This window comes from Zootoca vivipara, chromosome 7 (genome assembly GCF_965207765.1).
Source record: "Zootoca vivipara chromosome 7, rZooViv2.hap1.1, whole genome shotgun sequence".
In the NCBI taxonomy this organism is placed as follows: domain Eukaryota; kingdom Metazoa; phylum Chordata; class Lepidosauria; order Squamata; family Lacertidae; genus Zootoca; species Zootoca vivipara.
The window spans coordinates 26,988,723-27,001,297 of NC_142590.1; the positions used below are offsets into that span (position 1 = coordinate 26,988,723).

Below are 12,575 nucleotides of genomic sequence, written 5' to 3' on the forward strand. Positions count from 1 at the left end.
AATAGAGGACATAAGGCAGCAATGATCAAGACAATGCAAAACATTGACGTCAAATTCTGGAACTAAGCACTGGCCAAGTCTTGGTATGCAAATATGTCTTCAACAGGTGCTGAAATACTAATAATGTTGGCACCTATCTGAGCTCAAGGTGGATATGTTTTGACTGAGAGGATGCCACCACAGAGAAGACTTTTTTTCTGGTTGCCCCAAAATGCAGCACCACTAGGACAGCCTCCTCAGCTAATTGCAACGGGTAAGCAGAGCAGTACGGGCGCAGGTGGTGCTGTGGGTTAAACCACAGAGCCTAGGGCTTGCCGATCAGAAGGTCGGCAGTTCGAATCCCTGCAACGGGGTGAGCTCCCATTGCTCGGTCCCAGCTCCTGCCAACCTAGCAGTTCGAAAGCACGTCAAAGTGCAAGTAGATAAATAGGTACTGCTACAGCGGGAAGGTAAACAGCATTTCCGTGTGCTGCTCTGGTTCGCCAGAAGTAGTTTAGTCATGCTGGCCACATGACCTGGAAGTTGCACGCCGGCTCCCTCGGCCAATAACGCGAGATGAGCGCCGCAGCCCCAGAGTCGGTCACGACTGGACCTAATGGTCAGGGGTTCCTTTACCTTTAAGCAGAGCAGTAAAGGAGATGTGCTCTTTCAAGTAACCTGCTCCTAAGCTTTTCAGGGTTTTATAGGTCAGATCCAAAAAACCTGGTTTGACAGCTAATTAGTAGCCAGTGTAATTCTGTTGGGAGTGTGTGTGCAGCATGGCTCCCCAGTAAGTAGCCTGCAAACTCCTCCTCCTGGCTATGCCAGAGACTGCGAAAAGCTTTAGTTGCCACTTTCAAAGAACATTAGAACACTTACGAAATATTATATATCAACCCTTTAGCATCAAGTGCAACCGATTAGATGATTTCAAGGTATGGACTCCACCATTGAACTACAGCTCAGTGGTCTTAATATCAGAAGGCTGTGGGAGTCAGCAAAGGAATACCACCTACTGTATCCTTGTTGACAAACTCTCAAGTGTTTACTATAGGACAAAAAATATTTTGTCTCTGTCCAGCATGGGCCTATTGGTTCTAGGTCCACGATGCAAAAGAAATTTCTCATTTAGCAACAGAAGTGGCATCCTGATAATCTACCGTACCAACAAGGATTACAAGATGCAATCTGATGTCCCTTTCAGGAATCCGCTCATGCAGCTGCAGATGGGACTTCCACTGTGAGACTGTTGCTACATTGCCACCTACTGGCAGGCAGTTCCAAATGCACTCAAAGGAGCCAATTTCTTATTCGAAATTTCATCCTCCAATGGTTTCTCAAACCAAGGAGGATAGCGAAGAGAAGAGGAATAAAGGAATTTCCACCATCCCCTTGATATATTCCATGTCTTCCACAGTTAACACTATGAGTTACTGTTCATCTGCACCGCAGGATGCCTTAAAAAAAACACCCAACACTATTGCATTGAAGCATTTAAGACATCAAAGGAAACAACAGACCATCACTATGGCATGTGCTTTGCTAGTAAGATATGGATAAACGACACAACACACAAACCACAGAGGACAAATACTGGCATTTTAATGCTAACTGGGTTGCTAGGTGCAATTCTGGACTAGGTTCATGTACTGAGAAACCGTGTGTGTGTGTGTGTGTGACCCTATTAATTCTCCTCTGTGACTTTCAATAACCACAAACATGGTGTCCTTTTTTGGACAGCCTGGGCAGGTTTCAGACACCCGTTTGAGGTGCCTCTGCTCCTGCCAGGAGAGTTGATTCCTGGTCCCACAGCTGTGGGGCTATGCATTTCTGCAGGGTCCTATTTCCTACCGCATGCTATCTTAACATCTACACGAAGCTACTTAATGAGGTCGTCCAGGTAATTTGGCGTGAGATGCCGTCAGTTGCACAGATTACACCAAACTATACTTCTTATTTTCATCCAGTTCAGTTGGTGGTGGGTAGAAATACTGAATCAGTGCCTGGAGATTAGTGATGGACTAGATGAGGGGCCAATACACTGACCTCAGTCCCAACAAAACAGGGATGCTATATTGGTGGATGTTTTCTCTAACCAGGGCACCTCAGGTGCCATTCTCAGAGAATGAGGGAGGTGTTTGTGGTGAATTCCGGCACCCCTTTGGCACTGACTGTTCTCAAAACGACTGTCCCAAAGGAACAACTTACTTTTCCGTGTCCAGAGATCCATTTTCCTTGTTCTCCATGTCAATGGACAGCATGGGGAGGCCGGGAGTGTCTTTTATGTCAGGAGCTAGATCAATAAAGATGAGAAAGAAGAAAGCTACACTGACTTGGAAGCTATAGCTAAAGAGTACCTCAACAGAGGAGATCAAACCTTGATTTTTCCCGTGAAAAAAATCAGATAAAAGTGGGGGGAGGGAAGCATCGCCCACCCATGAATCTTCAAATCACATTATCTCGAAAAGAAAACTTGGTAGGTTCTGTTTGAAGCTTTAGCAAATGAGACAGTCATATTGTCAATCGGCACGAAGTGTGGGTTCCTCTGGCCATGGACTGTGCACTAAGACTTTTCAGTGTAGGTCCCCTTGCTCAGAAGGGCACTTACTTGCAGCTTTGGTAAGACGTTTCCCCTCAGACTAGGAATAGGACCTGGGAGACCAGAGTTAAAATTCCCATTTGGCTCATTGGGTGATCTTGGGCCAGTTGATGCCTCTCAGCCTAATGTACCTCATAGGGTCATTGGGATTAAATGAGGAGGGGGGAAAATCATGTACACCACTTGAGCTCCTGGGGGTGGGGGGGGAAAGGTGGGATATAAATGCAGTAATAAATAATGTGGAAATACAAACAATATCATTACTGTGCAGAGGAATGAAATGTGTGATGCAATCTACCAAATTGCTAGGGTAAAAATGATACTCAGCTACACTATTTCTTCTCCCCAACACCAGTCAAGTTTCCACCCCCACATTAAAAAAAATATGTATAACATCAGTATCCTCTGTATTATTCTCATTCCACAGGTGAAGCACAAATAACCTGACTCCCAAACATCATAGAGTTGTTTATGCAACAAGTGAAGCATCTATATGGTGTACTGAGTCCAATTTCAACTGCCTCAACCCAGCTGGGTAACTCTTGTGAGAAAAGTATGTTTCCCACAGTTGGCATCAGCAACACAGATGTCAATATACATCCCTATCCGTATGGCGATACCCATCTGAGCCTCACAGAATTGGCTGAGTTTGCATGGGAATATTCATCTCACCTCCACACAGTGATGTTATTACGTACAACTGAAACGGGACCAATACCTTTTCCATAAATACTCTTTGGGATCTCCCGGAGTCCTAGAGCAATTTTTTATTTAAAAAAATCAGCACTGAATAGAATATCAATTAAGTTATTTCTCTTGGGCTCCGGTTAGTGAGGTAATTTTAATTTATCCATGTGTATATTTCTATCCATGTCAACATTTGAGGACAAGGAATACACACACAAGCTGCAGCAACTGTCTTCAGGGCTATGGCTGACTTTTAAAATATGTTCTCTCTGCCTATTCTTGCCAAAATGATTTTGGTAGCAATGATTGCAAGCCAGAAGACCTTTCATGTCATCGAACGCCATCCTTGCTAAATTTTAAAAAAAGCAGGGGGTGGACTTAAGAACTGACTTAATTTATGGGCTCTGGTATAACTGCCTTTTTGTGATTTGAATTCGGTATGTTTACATTAACAATACTTAAGGTTATCTACAGTTTCTTGGGTTCAGACAGAACAGTAAGCGGTAGTTAATGAAAAATATAAGCAATCACTTCCAGTTCCTCTTTGTGGCCATGCCAGAGGAGGAGACGGCTGGTAGGGAAGCACATAAAGTTGAAACAGACACAAAAATGGAGATTCACAACTGACTTCTTTGCCTCAAGGCAGCAGTAAGGAGGTGCTAATCTGAGGGGAAAGTGAAGCTGGGGCAATTTCATCAGGGAATCAATTCCTTCAACACTGGCTGCCTTGCCAGAAATTGCTATCCTTTATTCACTCAGGGCTCCTTCAAACGTCTTTTTTCATTGAGCTTTCATGATGATTTGTATTCATGGTGGTATCGGTGCAATTAGTTCTAAGGAGAGGGAGAAGCCTGTACATGGACTGCTTCTTGGCGGCTCTGCAGCAACAAGACACTTTTCCCGCCATTTTAGCAAGCCTGGAAAAGTCAGGGTTCTAGCTTGCTCAGAGCTGCAGCAAAGCAAGGCTGTTTTGCATCTTTTGCAGTTGGTTTTCTAGCCTTTCTAGCTGGAAAGTCAGCAAAAAGGCAAGAGGAAAGAAGAAATAGCTACTCCACTCCTGTGATGTAAAAAAACAGGAAACTTTTCCCTGGAAAGTGGGGAGGTCAAGTAATGCAATCCATCGTTAACCTGACTGAAAAAGCAGAGAGAGAGAGAGAGAGAGAGAAATTCAAACCTGCGAGTTTGAGTCGCTGATTTTATAGGTAGACAAAGGCAGAACTATTAGTTAGGGATATTGTTAACTTATTAATGTGAGTGTATGTTGGCTTTTTCTTAAGGATTATATGTTTCCTTTTGTTCTGTTTCTTGATTGCCTTTAAGTCTCTTTGGAAAGATAGGTGGGGACAGATTTATCTTGAAAACAACATTTTAAAATATTTGCTGTGACCAAAACAAAAATTATTATTATTATTATTACTACTACTACCCTTGTGAACAGAATAAAAGGTTTTCATAGAAGTGTGAAAACTCAAGATACCATTTTTCATGGTTCTCTACATCTGTATTTTCAAAGTAGGCATAAAGCCCCAGGTATTTAAGATTTGCATATGTTTATGCAACTCAGGAGAGACGTCTAATCCCAAACCAGCTTATTTGGATAGCTCTCTCATTTAAGGATATAACCAAATGTTTGCTGTCGTGGGCATGAAATAAAACCAAATGATTACTTTTCCCTCATGAAGGTAGTGCAGAATTCCATTAGTACTCCCATCCATGCAGCCATGGCCAGGTGCAAAATAATAAAAAAGGCAATTATGAATTGTTAGTTTATATAGAGGTACAGGGTAATTGTCCCTCGGTACAGATTTGCCTCCCTGTCAAAAGATTTGAAATTCAGTCATGCCTAGGCATCCCTATGAGCCGTTAGCCATGACTGTATACACATTCTGCACATGGTTTAACATCAAATGTTTCTTTTCTCTTATTCATTCATTACACCAAAATTGCATGTTAAGAATGAGCCCCGAGCTAAGAAGTAGTGAGGTGTCAGGGAAGCAAGTCACTACTGACAGACCCAGGTCACACTCTGTAACATAAGCATGCCTAAACAACCCGGTCAGACAGTGCTTTGGGTATTTATGAGATGCTATTTGCCACCCACCCAACTCACCACACCTGGTCAGGATATGTTTGTATTTACAGGATGATGCACGAGACTCCATATGAGATTCTACCCAGCTCTCTGTTTGCTCAAACACATTACTGGACATAGGGCCCAAAATTAGCAAGAATCCTGGCCAGCCCTTCTGTATAGTTTTGCAAATTTATGTAGCTGTAGCCTGGCGTGCTCTGGTCCATGGGGTCACGAAGAGTCGGACTAAACGACCAAAGAACAACAAGCCTAGGGAAAGGTGACATTTTTAGCTAGTTCGAAACATGGCTTAGCACGACCGACACCTGTTTAAATGCCACTTGTGACTTTATTGGAGCGCAGCCTGTTAAGGCGGGTGTGTGAATTGGAAAGCAGAGGCTTCTCGGTGGCGATTCCAAAGCTTTGAAAGTGCTGTCTGCTCCTACAAGGGACTGTCGATTTGCTAAGGTCATTGCTCAGAGGTCCTTCTTACAGGTAATCACACCATTAGAGGTAACCGGATCTTTGCCATGGTAACACCCAAACTCTGGTATGTTCTGCACAGAGCTCCCCACCTTGCACCAAATTTAACACTGGTTGAAGGTGCAGGGTTAAAACTGGTTTTTAATTTGCCCAAGCCTTTTGCCTTAGTAAATTTGATGCTGCTTGGAGTTTTCTGGGGGTCTTTTTCTTTTTTAAACTGCTTTCCTGCTGGTTATCAATGTATTTTTCAGAGTCTGCTTCTTGTTATTTGTTTTGATGATTAGCAGGAGCCATCCTGAGAAATCTCTCAACTTTATAAATAAGCAGGTAAGTAACTCTGCATTTGCCCAAACTGCTCACCTCCTGACACACACACACAGGCACATACAAACACACACCACATTCCCCCTTGCTCCCATGTAGCAACAGTTGTGATTTGTTCTTGAGAGCAATCCCAGGGTCAATTCTGGCTGTACTATGTTAAATTTAGAGAAGCAAGCACTGGGTTTTTCAGGTTTCTTTTTAACAGAGTAATATGGAAAAGAGGGTTCAAAAGGCAGGGGAATGGAAAGTACTATGGATTTAGAAAATGGGAGACAAGGAACACAGACTTCTATGGGTATGCATATACTGATGAAATGTGAGAAAACCCCAAGTCTCCTTCTGTCTGAGAAATTCATTTTGCCAGCATCTTGAAGCACAGATTTATTTTTATTCCATAAAATGTATACACCACTTGAAAGAGGGGGGGGGAAACCCTTCAAGGCAGTTTATGAAATGATAAAACAAGAAAATCAAAATTACAACAGTCTATTAAAACATACAAAAGTGAAAATATTAAAACAGATTAAAATTACCTCGGCTTCCTCAGCACCTGGGCAGGCTTGTCTAAATATGAGTGTTTAAGGAGGCGGCAAAAAGAGTACAGTGAACGCACCTGCTTGATCTCAATAGGCAGGGAGTTCCAAAGTGTAAGTGCTACCAAACTAAAATGACCCAAGTTCTCACAAATGTGGAATGGGTATTATGCAGCACCTGTAAAGGTAAAGGTACTCCTGACCATTAGGTCCAGTCACGGATAAATCTGGGGTTGCGTGCTCATCTCACTCTATAGGCCAAGGGAGCCGGCATTTGTTTGCAGACAGCTTCTGGGTCATGTGGCCAGCATGACTAAGCTGCTTCTGGTGAACCAGAGCAGCACATGGAAACGCCATTTACCTCCCCGTCGGAGTGGTACCTATTTATCTACTTGCACTTGATGTGTTTTCGAACTGCTAGGTGGGCAGGAGCTGGGACCGAACAACGGGAGCTCACCCCGCCACGGGGATTCGAACCGCCAACCTTCTGATCAGCAGCCCTAGGCTCTGTGGTTTAGACCACAGCGCCACCCACATCCCTTATGCAGCACCTGTAAGCAGCGCCAATTCCGTCAATTGACGCAGTCAAGCGGACACATGTGGGGTGAGATGGTTAGGCAAGATACTAACAGGTTTTATATCCATAAGGGAACTGGCAATATATCACAGCTTTCCTCTGAGGAGTTCCAAGATGGCACACATGGTTCTCCACACAAACACCTTCACACAAACATCTTCACAACAACCCTGACTGTTATGTTAGGATTGACAGATGGTGACATGCCTAAGGTCACCTAGAGTTTGTGACTGAGTAGGGATTTGAACCTTAGTTCTCCCAAGTCCTGGTCTGAGATTCTAACCACTACTACACTATTCTGGCTCTCATCTTTGGGTGTGATCCCATGCATACACCTAAAAACCAGACAGCCCAGCAGCCTTAAGTCCCCTGGGTCAATGGATGGGGCCAGTTTGTGCTTCCCTGCAGTCCAGAGTCTTGCTGGCCAGAGTGACGGGGAGAGAGGGAACTGTGATGCCCCAGAGAACTATCTAATTTAGCACACTTACGGTATCTTAAAAATCTCGGAACTGCCAAGTTTGCCTGATACTGTATTTGCAATTGGCACCCATTCTTATTTCTGAAACACAACATTTTCTGCAAATATAATAATTAAGCACTGGAAAACTTTTCACCCTACATCACTGAGTGGGGAGCAAACTGTGTGAAACTGCTCCTTCTCTAGCTGGTGGATGGGGATAGGGTCAATGCTACCCCATGGAGGTACTCTAGGGCACGCAGTACCGGCACCTCTTTTGTTGTTGTTAAAAGGTGTGGCACTTACAGTAACAACTTCATGGTGAGTACCAGCACCTATTTTTCTTGGGGAAAAGCACTGGATAGGATGGTTTTCCCCTTGCCATGGCATTCTTCCTGGGAGACAGGAAGTGAAACCTTGGTGTCCTGGTCAAAGGCTTTCAGCTCTGTAGTCCCAGGTTTGGTTGGTGTGTGGGTGTGGGTGCACGCACACATGTGCATGTTATTACAATATGTTGTAAGTCGCCTTGAGGTTCATTTAAACAAACGGTGGGCTACAAACCTTCTAAACAGGTACCGTATCTAAAGAAACACATATCTACTTAAGAGCAACAGAAGATACCTACAGGAAGCTAATGGTCAGTGGACACAACTATTGGCTTCAAGCTCTTAACCTAACTATACTTTCCTGGAATTCACAGGACACTTCCTAAAAAGTATTTTTTTTAAATAAACTTTTTAGTATAGAAAGAACACTGAAACGCCATGACCTGCGTTCCAAAGTAGTCGTAACTTCAAGCAAGCTGAACACAATCCTCATTCTCAACTGCCACAAAGAGTTCAGTTTTTTAAAACAGGATCTCAGAGGTTTGCCATATTAGGTGCATCTAATGTGTTTGTTTTGGATATAGAGAGAACTCATCTTTTTTTACTCACACCCCCTCATTCTTTCCATTCTGAAGCTGCTCAGTTACCCTCCATGAATTTCCTTCCAGTAAGTTCCCTGACTGCCTGGGTGTTCTACCTTTAAAGCAACAACAACAACAACTGCTTAAAAGCAGCAATATGAATGTACGTAGCAGGCACAGGGAGAATTTAGTGTCAATTTCCTTGTTTTATATTGTGCACCTGAACATAGGCTGTTTAATTTATACTTTTGAAAAACACAGCTGAGTGGGAAGGAAGTAAAGTTTGGGCATGATGCTTTTGAAGGTGTGTCATAACTTTTAGTGCCAAAAAAGCTTTCTGTCTGTAGTCTATCCTCAGAAATGTTGTGAGAATTGGAAGTGAATTCAAGCAAAACAATGTTTTTATTTTATTCTTTTTAAAAAAAACAACCCCACACAGATAGATAAGCCTGCTAAGAAGTCATCCGTCTAATGTGTAATCCTAAATCCCTAAACAGCTTTTAACCAAGAAGCTACAAAGCTTTTAACATCCTTCAAAGTGCCAACACCATGTTATGATGAGAGGAAGAAAAGGAAGCTTTCCACACACCATGCAAAACAAACTTTAAAAATAATGCAGCAATGCAACTAGAATTCAAAAGGGATTTGGAATAAACCAAATGCTAACATTTCTTTCTTTCTCTCTGCAATGATTTTGGAGGGGATCAGTTGCCTGATATATATATATATATATTCACGGTATAATCTCACATCAGGGCTCCTCCACTTTTCTGCTCTACTACATCAAAGCTTCTCAAGAAGGAACAGAAATAGCTGGTGTTTCCATAAAACGGGAGGGGGTAGAAATCACTACAGTACTTGTGTTTTCACAGCTCTCGAGTGTGTAGTAATCCTCCCTGAACATATTTTCTTTATCCCTTCGGAATCATCCTCAGTGCATCCCCAAGTCTTGCTTTTCCAGTTTTCGATTGGCTAAATCTTCCTAAACACACATTCCAACATCAAACATGCCTTTTTGAAAAGCTGCTGCTTTTTGGGAAGCGCTCACCATTAACTGGGTCAGGAACAAAGAACTGGGGGTAGAGGGGGAGGCAATAATTAAAAGGAATGGGCCAAACAACAACAACAACACCCCATTGCAAACGGAGCACACAGCAGAGCTCACTTACCTTTTTTCATTTATACATGCATACATAGCCAGCAAAAGGCTGCCTTCCTCCCAGCACAGCGGCAGCCACATGCAGAGTTCCAACTAGAACACGGGGCAGCCAATCAGAAAGAAGCTGTCATGGAAGGAGGCATGCTGGGAACCGTAGTTCAGAACTCCAGAAACCTGCCGCTTTGGGGGAATGAATCGTATTTATAGACCGGCTGCGAAGGTTCTTGAGCTATATAAGGAGAGGGAGCCCTTCGAGGGCGATTGGCGCTGCTGAGCACGCTTCCTCGGGAGTAAGCTCAAATGAAAGCAGTGGGAGCGGCTTCCAAATAAACGTGCTGAGAGCGAGGACGTTAAAAAGAAAAGAAAAAAAAAACCCTGCAAACCCGTTGCTTGTGATCCAACATATACATACCATGCATTGATAAATGCGCTAAACCCTGAAATAAGGGCGGGTGGGTGGAAAAAGTGAAATGGGTAGGGTGGGGGCGTTGAATGAAAGCAAGTTTGGGCTTGCGCAAGGAACTTAAAAAGTATTTATCCTGAAACAACTTTTCCTACTCTTAACATTGCTAGCCTGCTTATTAGGACGTCTGAAAACATAATTTTAATAACCTACTTAATTGCAGGACAAAACATTGTAAAGGTCTTCAGAAGAGGCTTTGCTTTTGCTGCTCGGCAGGGGAGGGCTCAAAGCTCATTGGAGGAGGAGTGAGAAATAAAGTGGAGCTCTAATTAAACACTTGAAAGCAATGAAGTTAAGGAACCATTGCTTTTTTGGAAAGCAAAAGAAAGAAAGAAAAATGCCTGTGGTTATGCATTACTCGTACTTTACCCCTAAGGTCCCCATGGAAGGCAAATCCCAGGGAAACCCGGGAGAAGTGGTGACAAACCAAACCCAATTTGGAGAAGGCGTTTTCTCCTCGCCCATCTACCTCCTAAGGCCAGCACAAGCCTGCTCCTTACCTGGCTCCATGGATTACACGAAGCTTCAGCTTAAAGCAGCTCAAGACATAAGGAATCTCGTCGCCCGGAATTACAATCAGCCACCTGCCTCTCTCAAACCAGGTAGGCCGCTGTCCTTCTGCCCCAAAATCAGAGCTGCTCTTCCTAAAGTGGCCAAGAGGGGTCATAAGAATCGAAGGAGATGCCCGATGGTTCTTCTGTCTCGCCTAGCATTGTCCCGCAACAATCGCCAGCCAATTAGAAAACACAGGGAAGTTTTTAATCTGTGATATTTTAATGTATTTTGTTACTTGTTGGAAGCCGCCCAGAGTGGCCCGGGAGGCCCAGCCAGATGGGTGGTGTATAAATAATAATAAATAATAATAATAATAATAATAATAATAATAATAATAATAATAATAATTAATTGCTTCCTGTCTGTTCCTGTCTGGGAGCCAAAAAGTAGAAATTACAGATCTTGCCCACTGGGTGCAGCCCCCACTACGATCTTTTATTAAGAGGGTCTGTTGGGCTACCCTGACGTAAAAACCACTAACTTCATTGCCTAATTTGGCCATTTTGAAAAGGTGTGTTAGTAAAACCTGTACTGTATTTTATATGCCTTGATTAAATTGATTTGCCTTGGGCCAATCGATTTAACTGGGTGAGCTGGGTCTCTCGTATTATCAGAGAAAGAAAAACTCATTTGTCTCCACCGTTAATAATCTTACAAACCTTTATTATGTCCACCACCCATCAGAGAAGTCACATATTTCCTCTTAGTTTGAAATGATTTTTTTTGAGCCACAAGAACACCTTTTGTGTTTTTTTAACCAGATGTAAATATCCAACAAAAATAAAAACAAGAACCACCCAATAATCCCCCCACCACATTTTAAAAGGGCATTAGCTGTCAATCAGCCAAAGGCCTAGCTAAAGAAGAATGTTTTTGTGTGGTGCCTAAAGGTGCACTAGCCAAACTTCCACAAAACTGTACATAGCTTAAGTGTTGCCTTTGTAGAACTCATCAAGGAAGGGCCTAAGGGTAGGGCTGCCATACATCCAGATTTTTCCAGACATTACTGGGATTTCGAAGGCAAAATGGACATCTGGAGGGAATTTCTGAAATGCGGTGCTTTGTCCTGGATCTTAGGCAAGTCAGTAAAAAAATCATGTAGGGAAAAAAAGCTCAACAATTTTGGGGTGTCCTGATTTTTACTTTTTGAAATACGGCAACCCTAGCCTAGGTTAATCAATCACGTGTAATCAATCACGATGCAGTGCACACACACACACCATTTGAATGGCAATGCCTATCAACTTTGGGGAACCCCTGAAATATTTTATTGGGGGGGGAGAAGACCCCTTGGCCCCTAGGCGTTGGCTCCTATGGGAGAGGCAAAACTAGAATTAGCCCATCATTGGTTGTGGCGCCACTTACTGTTGGCCTCCCTGCTTTCTGCCCTACCAGTTCCAATGGGCACTAGACACCCTACTATCAACTGTATCACAGAGGTTTTCTTTGCCCAAAGGAAAGACTACAATGCCCACAGATATCTCTCTCCCCACCTCCCTTCTCCCTCAACCTTATACTGTCTACAGTATCTACAACAGTAATGTCTCACGTTGAATATAACTGACCTGTTGAAAGAACTTTATTATCTGAAAACAGAGACAGTGTACTGTATGTACATTTGTAACCCAAGAAAATCTTTAATAAAAACAGTTTTTTAAAAAGATACACTTATGCACCTATCCATACACCTGTGCAGTCTAGATCAGAATGAGTGTCATAATCAGAAAGCTGTTGGCATTTCAAACAAAGTGTGAGTACAGGCAAGAAACCTTGTCCCATGT

General features: G+C 43.0%; 1 protein-coding gene across 3 annotated transcripts in view; it reads right to left on the minus strand.

The window, feature by feature from the left end:
* Positions 1 to 10,890, minus strand: part of SAMD13 (sterile alpha motif domain containing 13) — a 29,047-nt gene extending 18,157 nt beyond the window's left edge. Inside the window, exons 1-2 of one of the 3 annotated variants that reach the window (XM_060276786.2) lie at positions 9,787 to 9,883; positions 2,188 to 2,272 (exon numbers count right to left, since the gene is read on the minus strand). In XM_060276786.2, coding sequence (XP_060132769.1) covers positions 2,188 to 2,272; positions 9,787 to 9,796 — 95 coding nt within the window. In that variant the 5' untranslated portion in view covers positions 9,797 to 9,883. Of the gene's footprint in view, positions 1 to 2,187; positions 2,273 to 9,786; positions 9,913 to 10,739 lie in introns of those variants that run through there. The other 2 variants (XM_088673866.1, XM_088673867.1) reach the window with 2 other exon arrangements.
* Between the last annotated feature and the right edge of the window lie 1,685 nt (positions 10,891 to 12,575).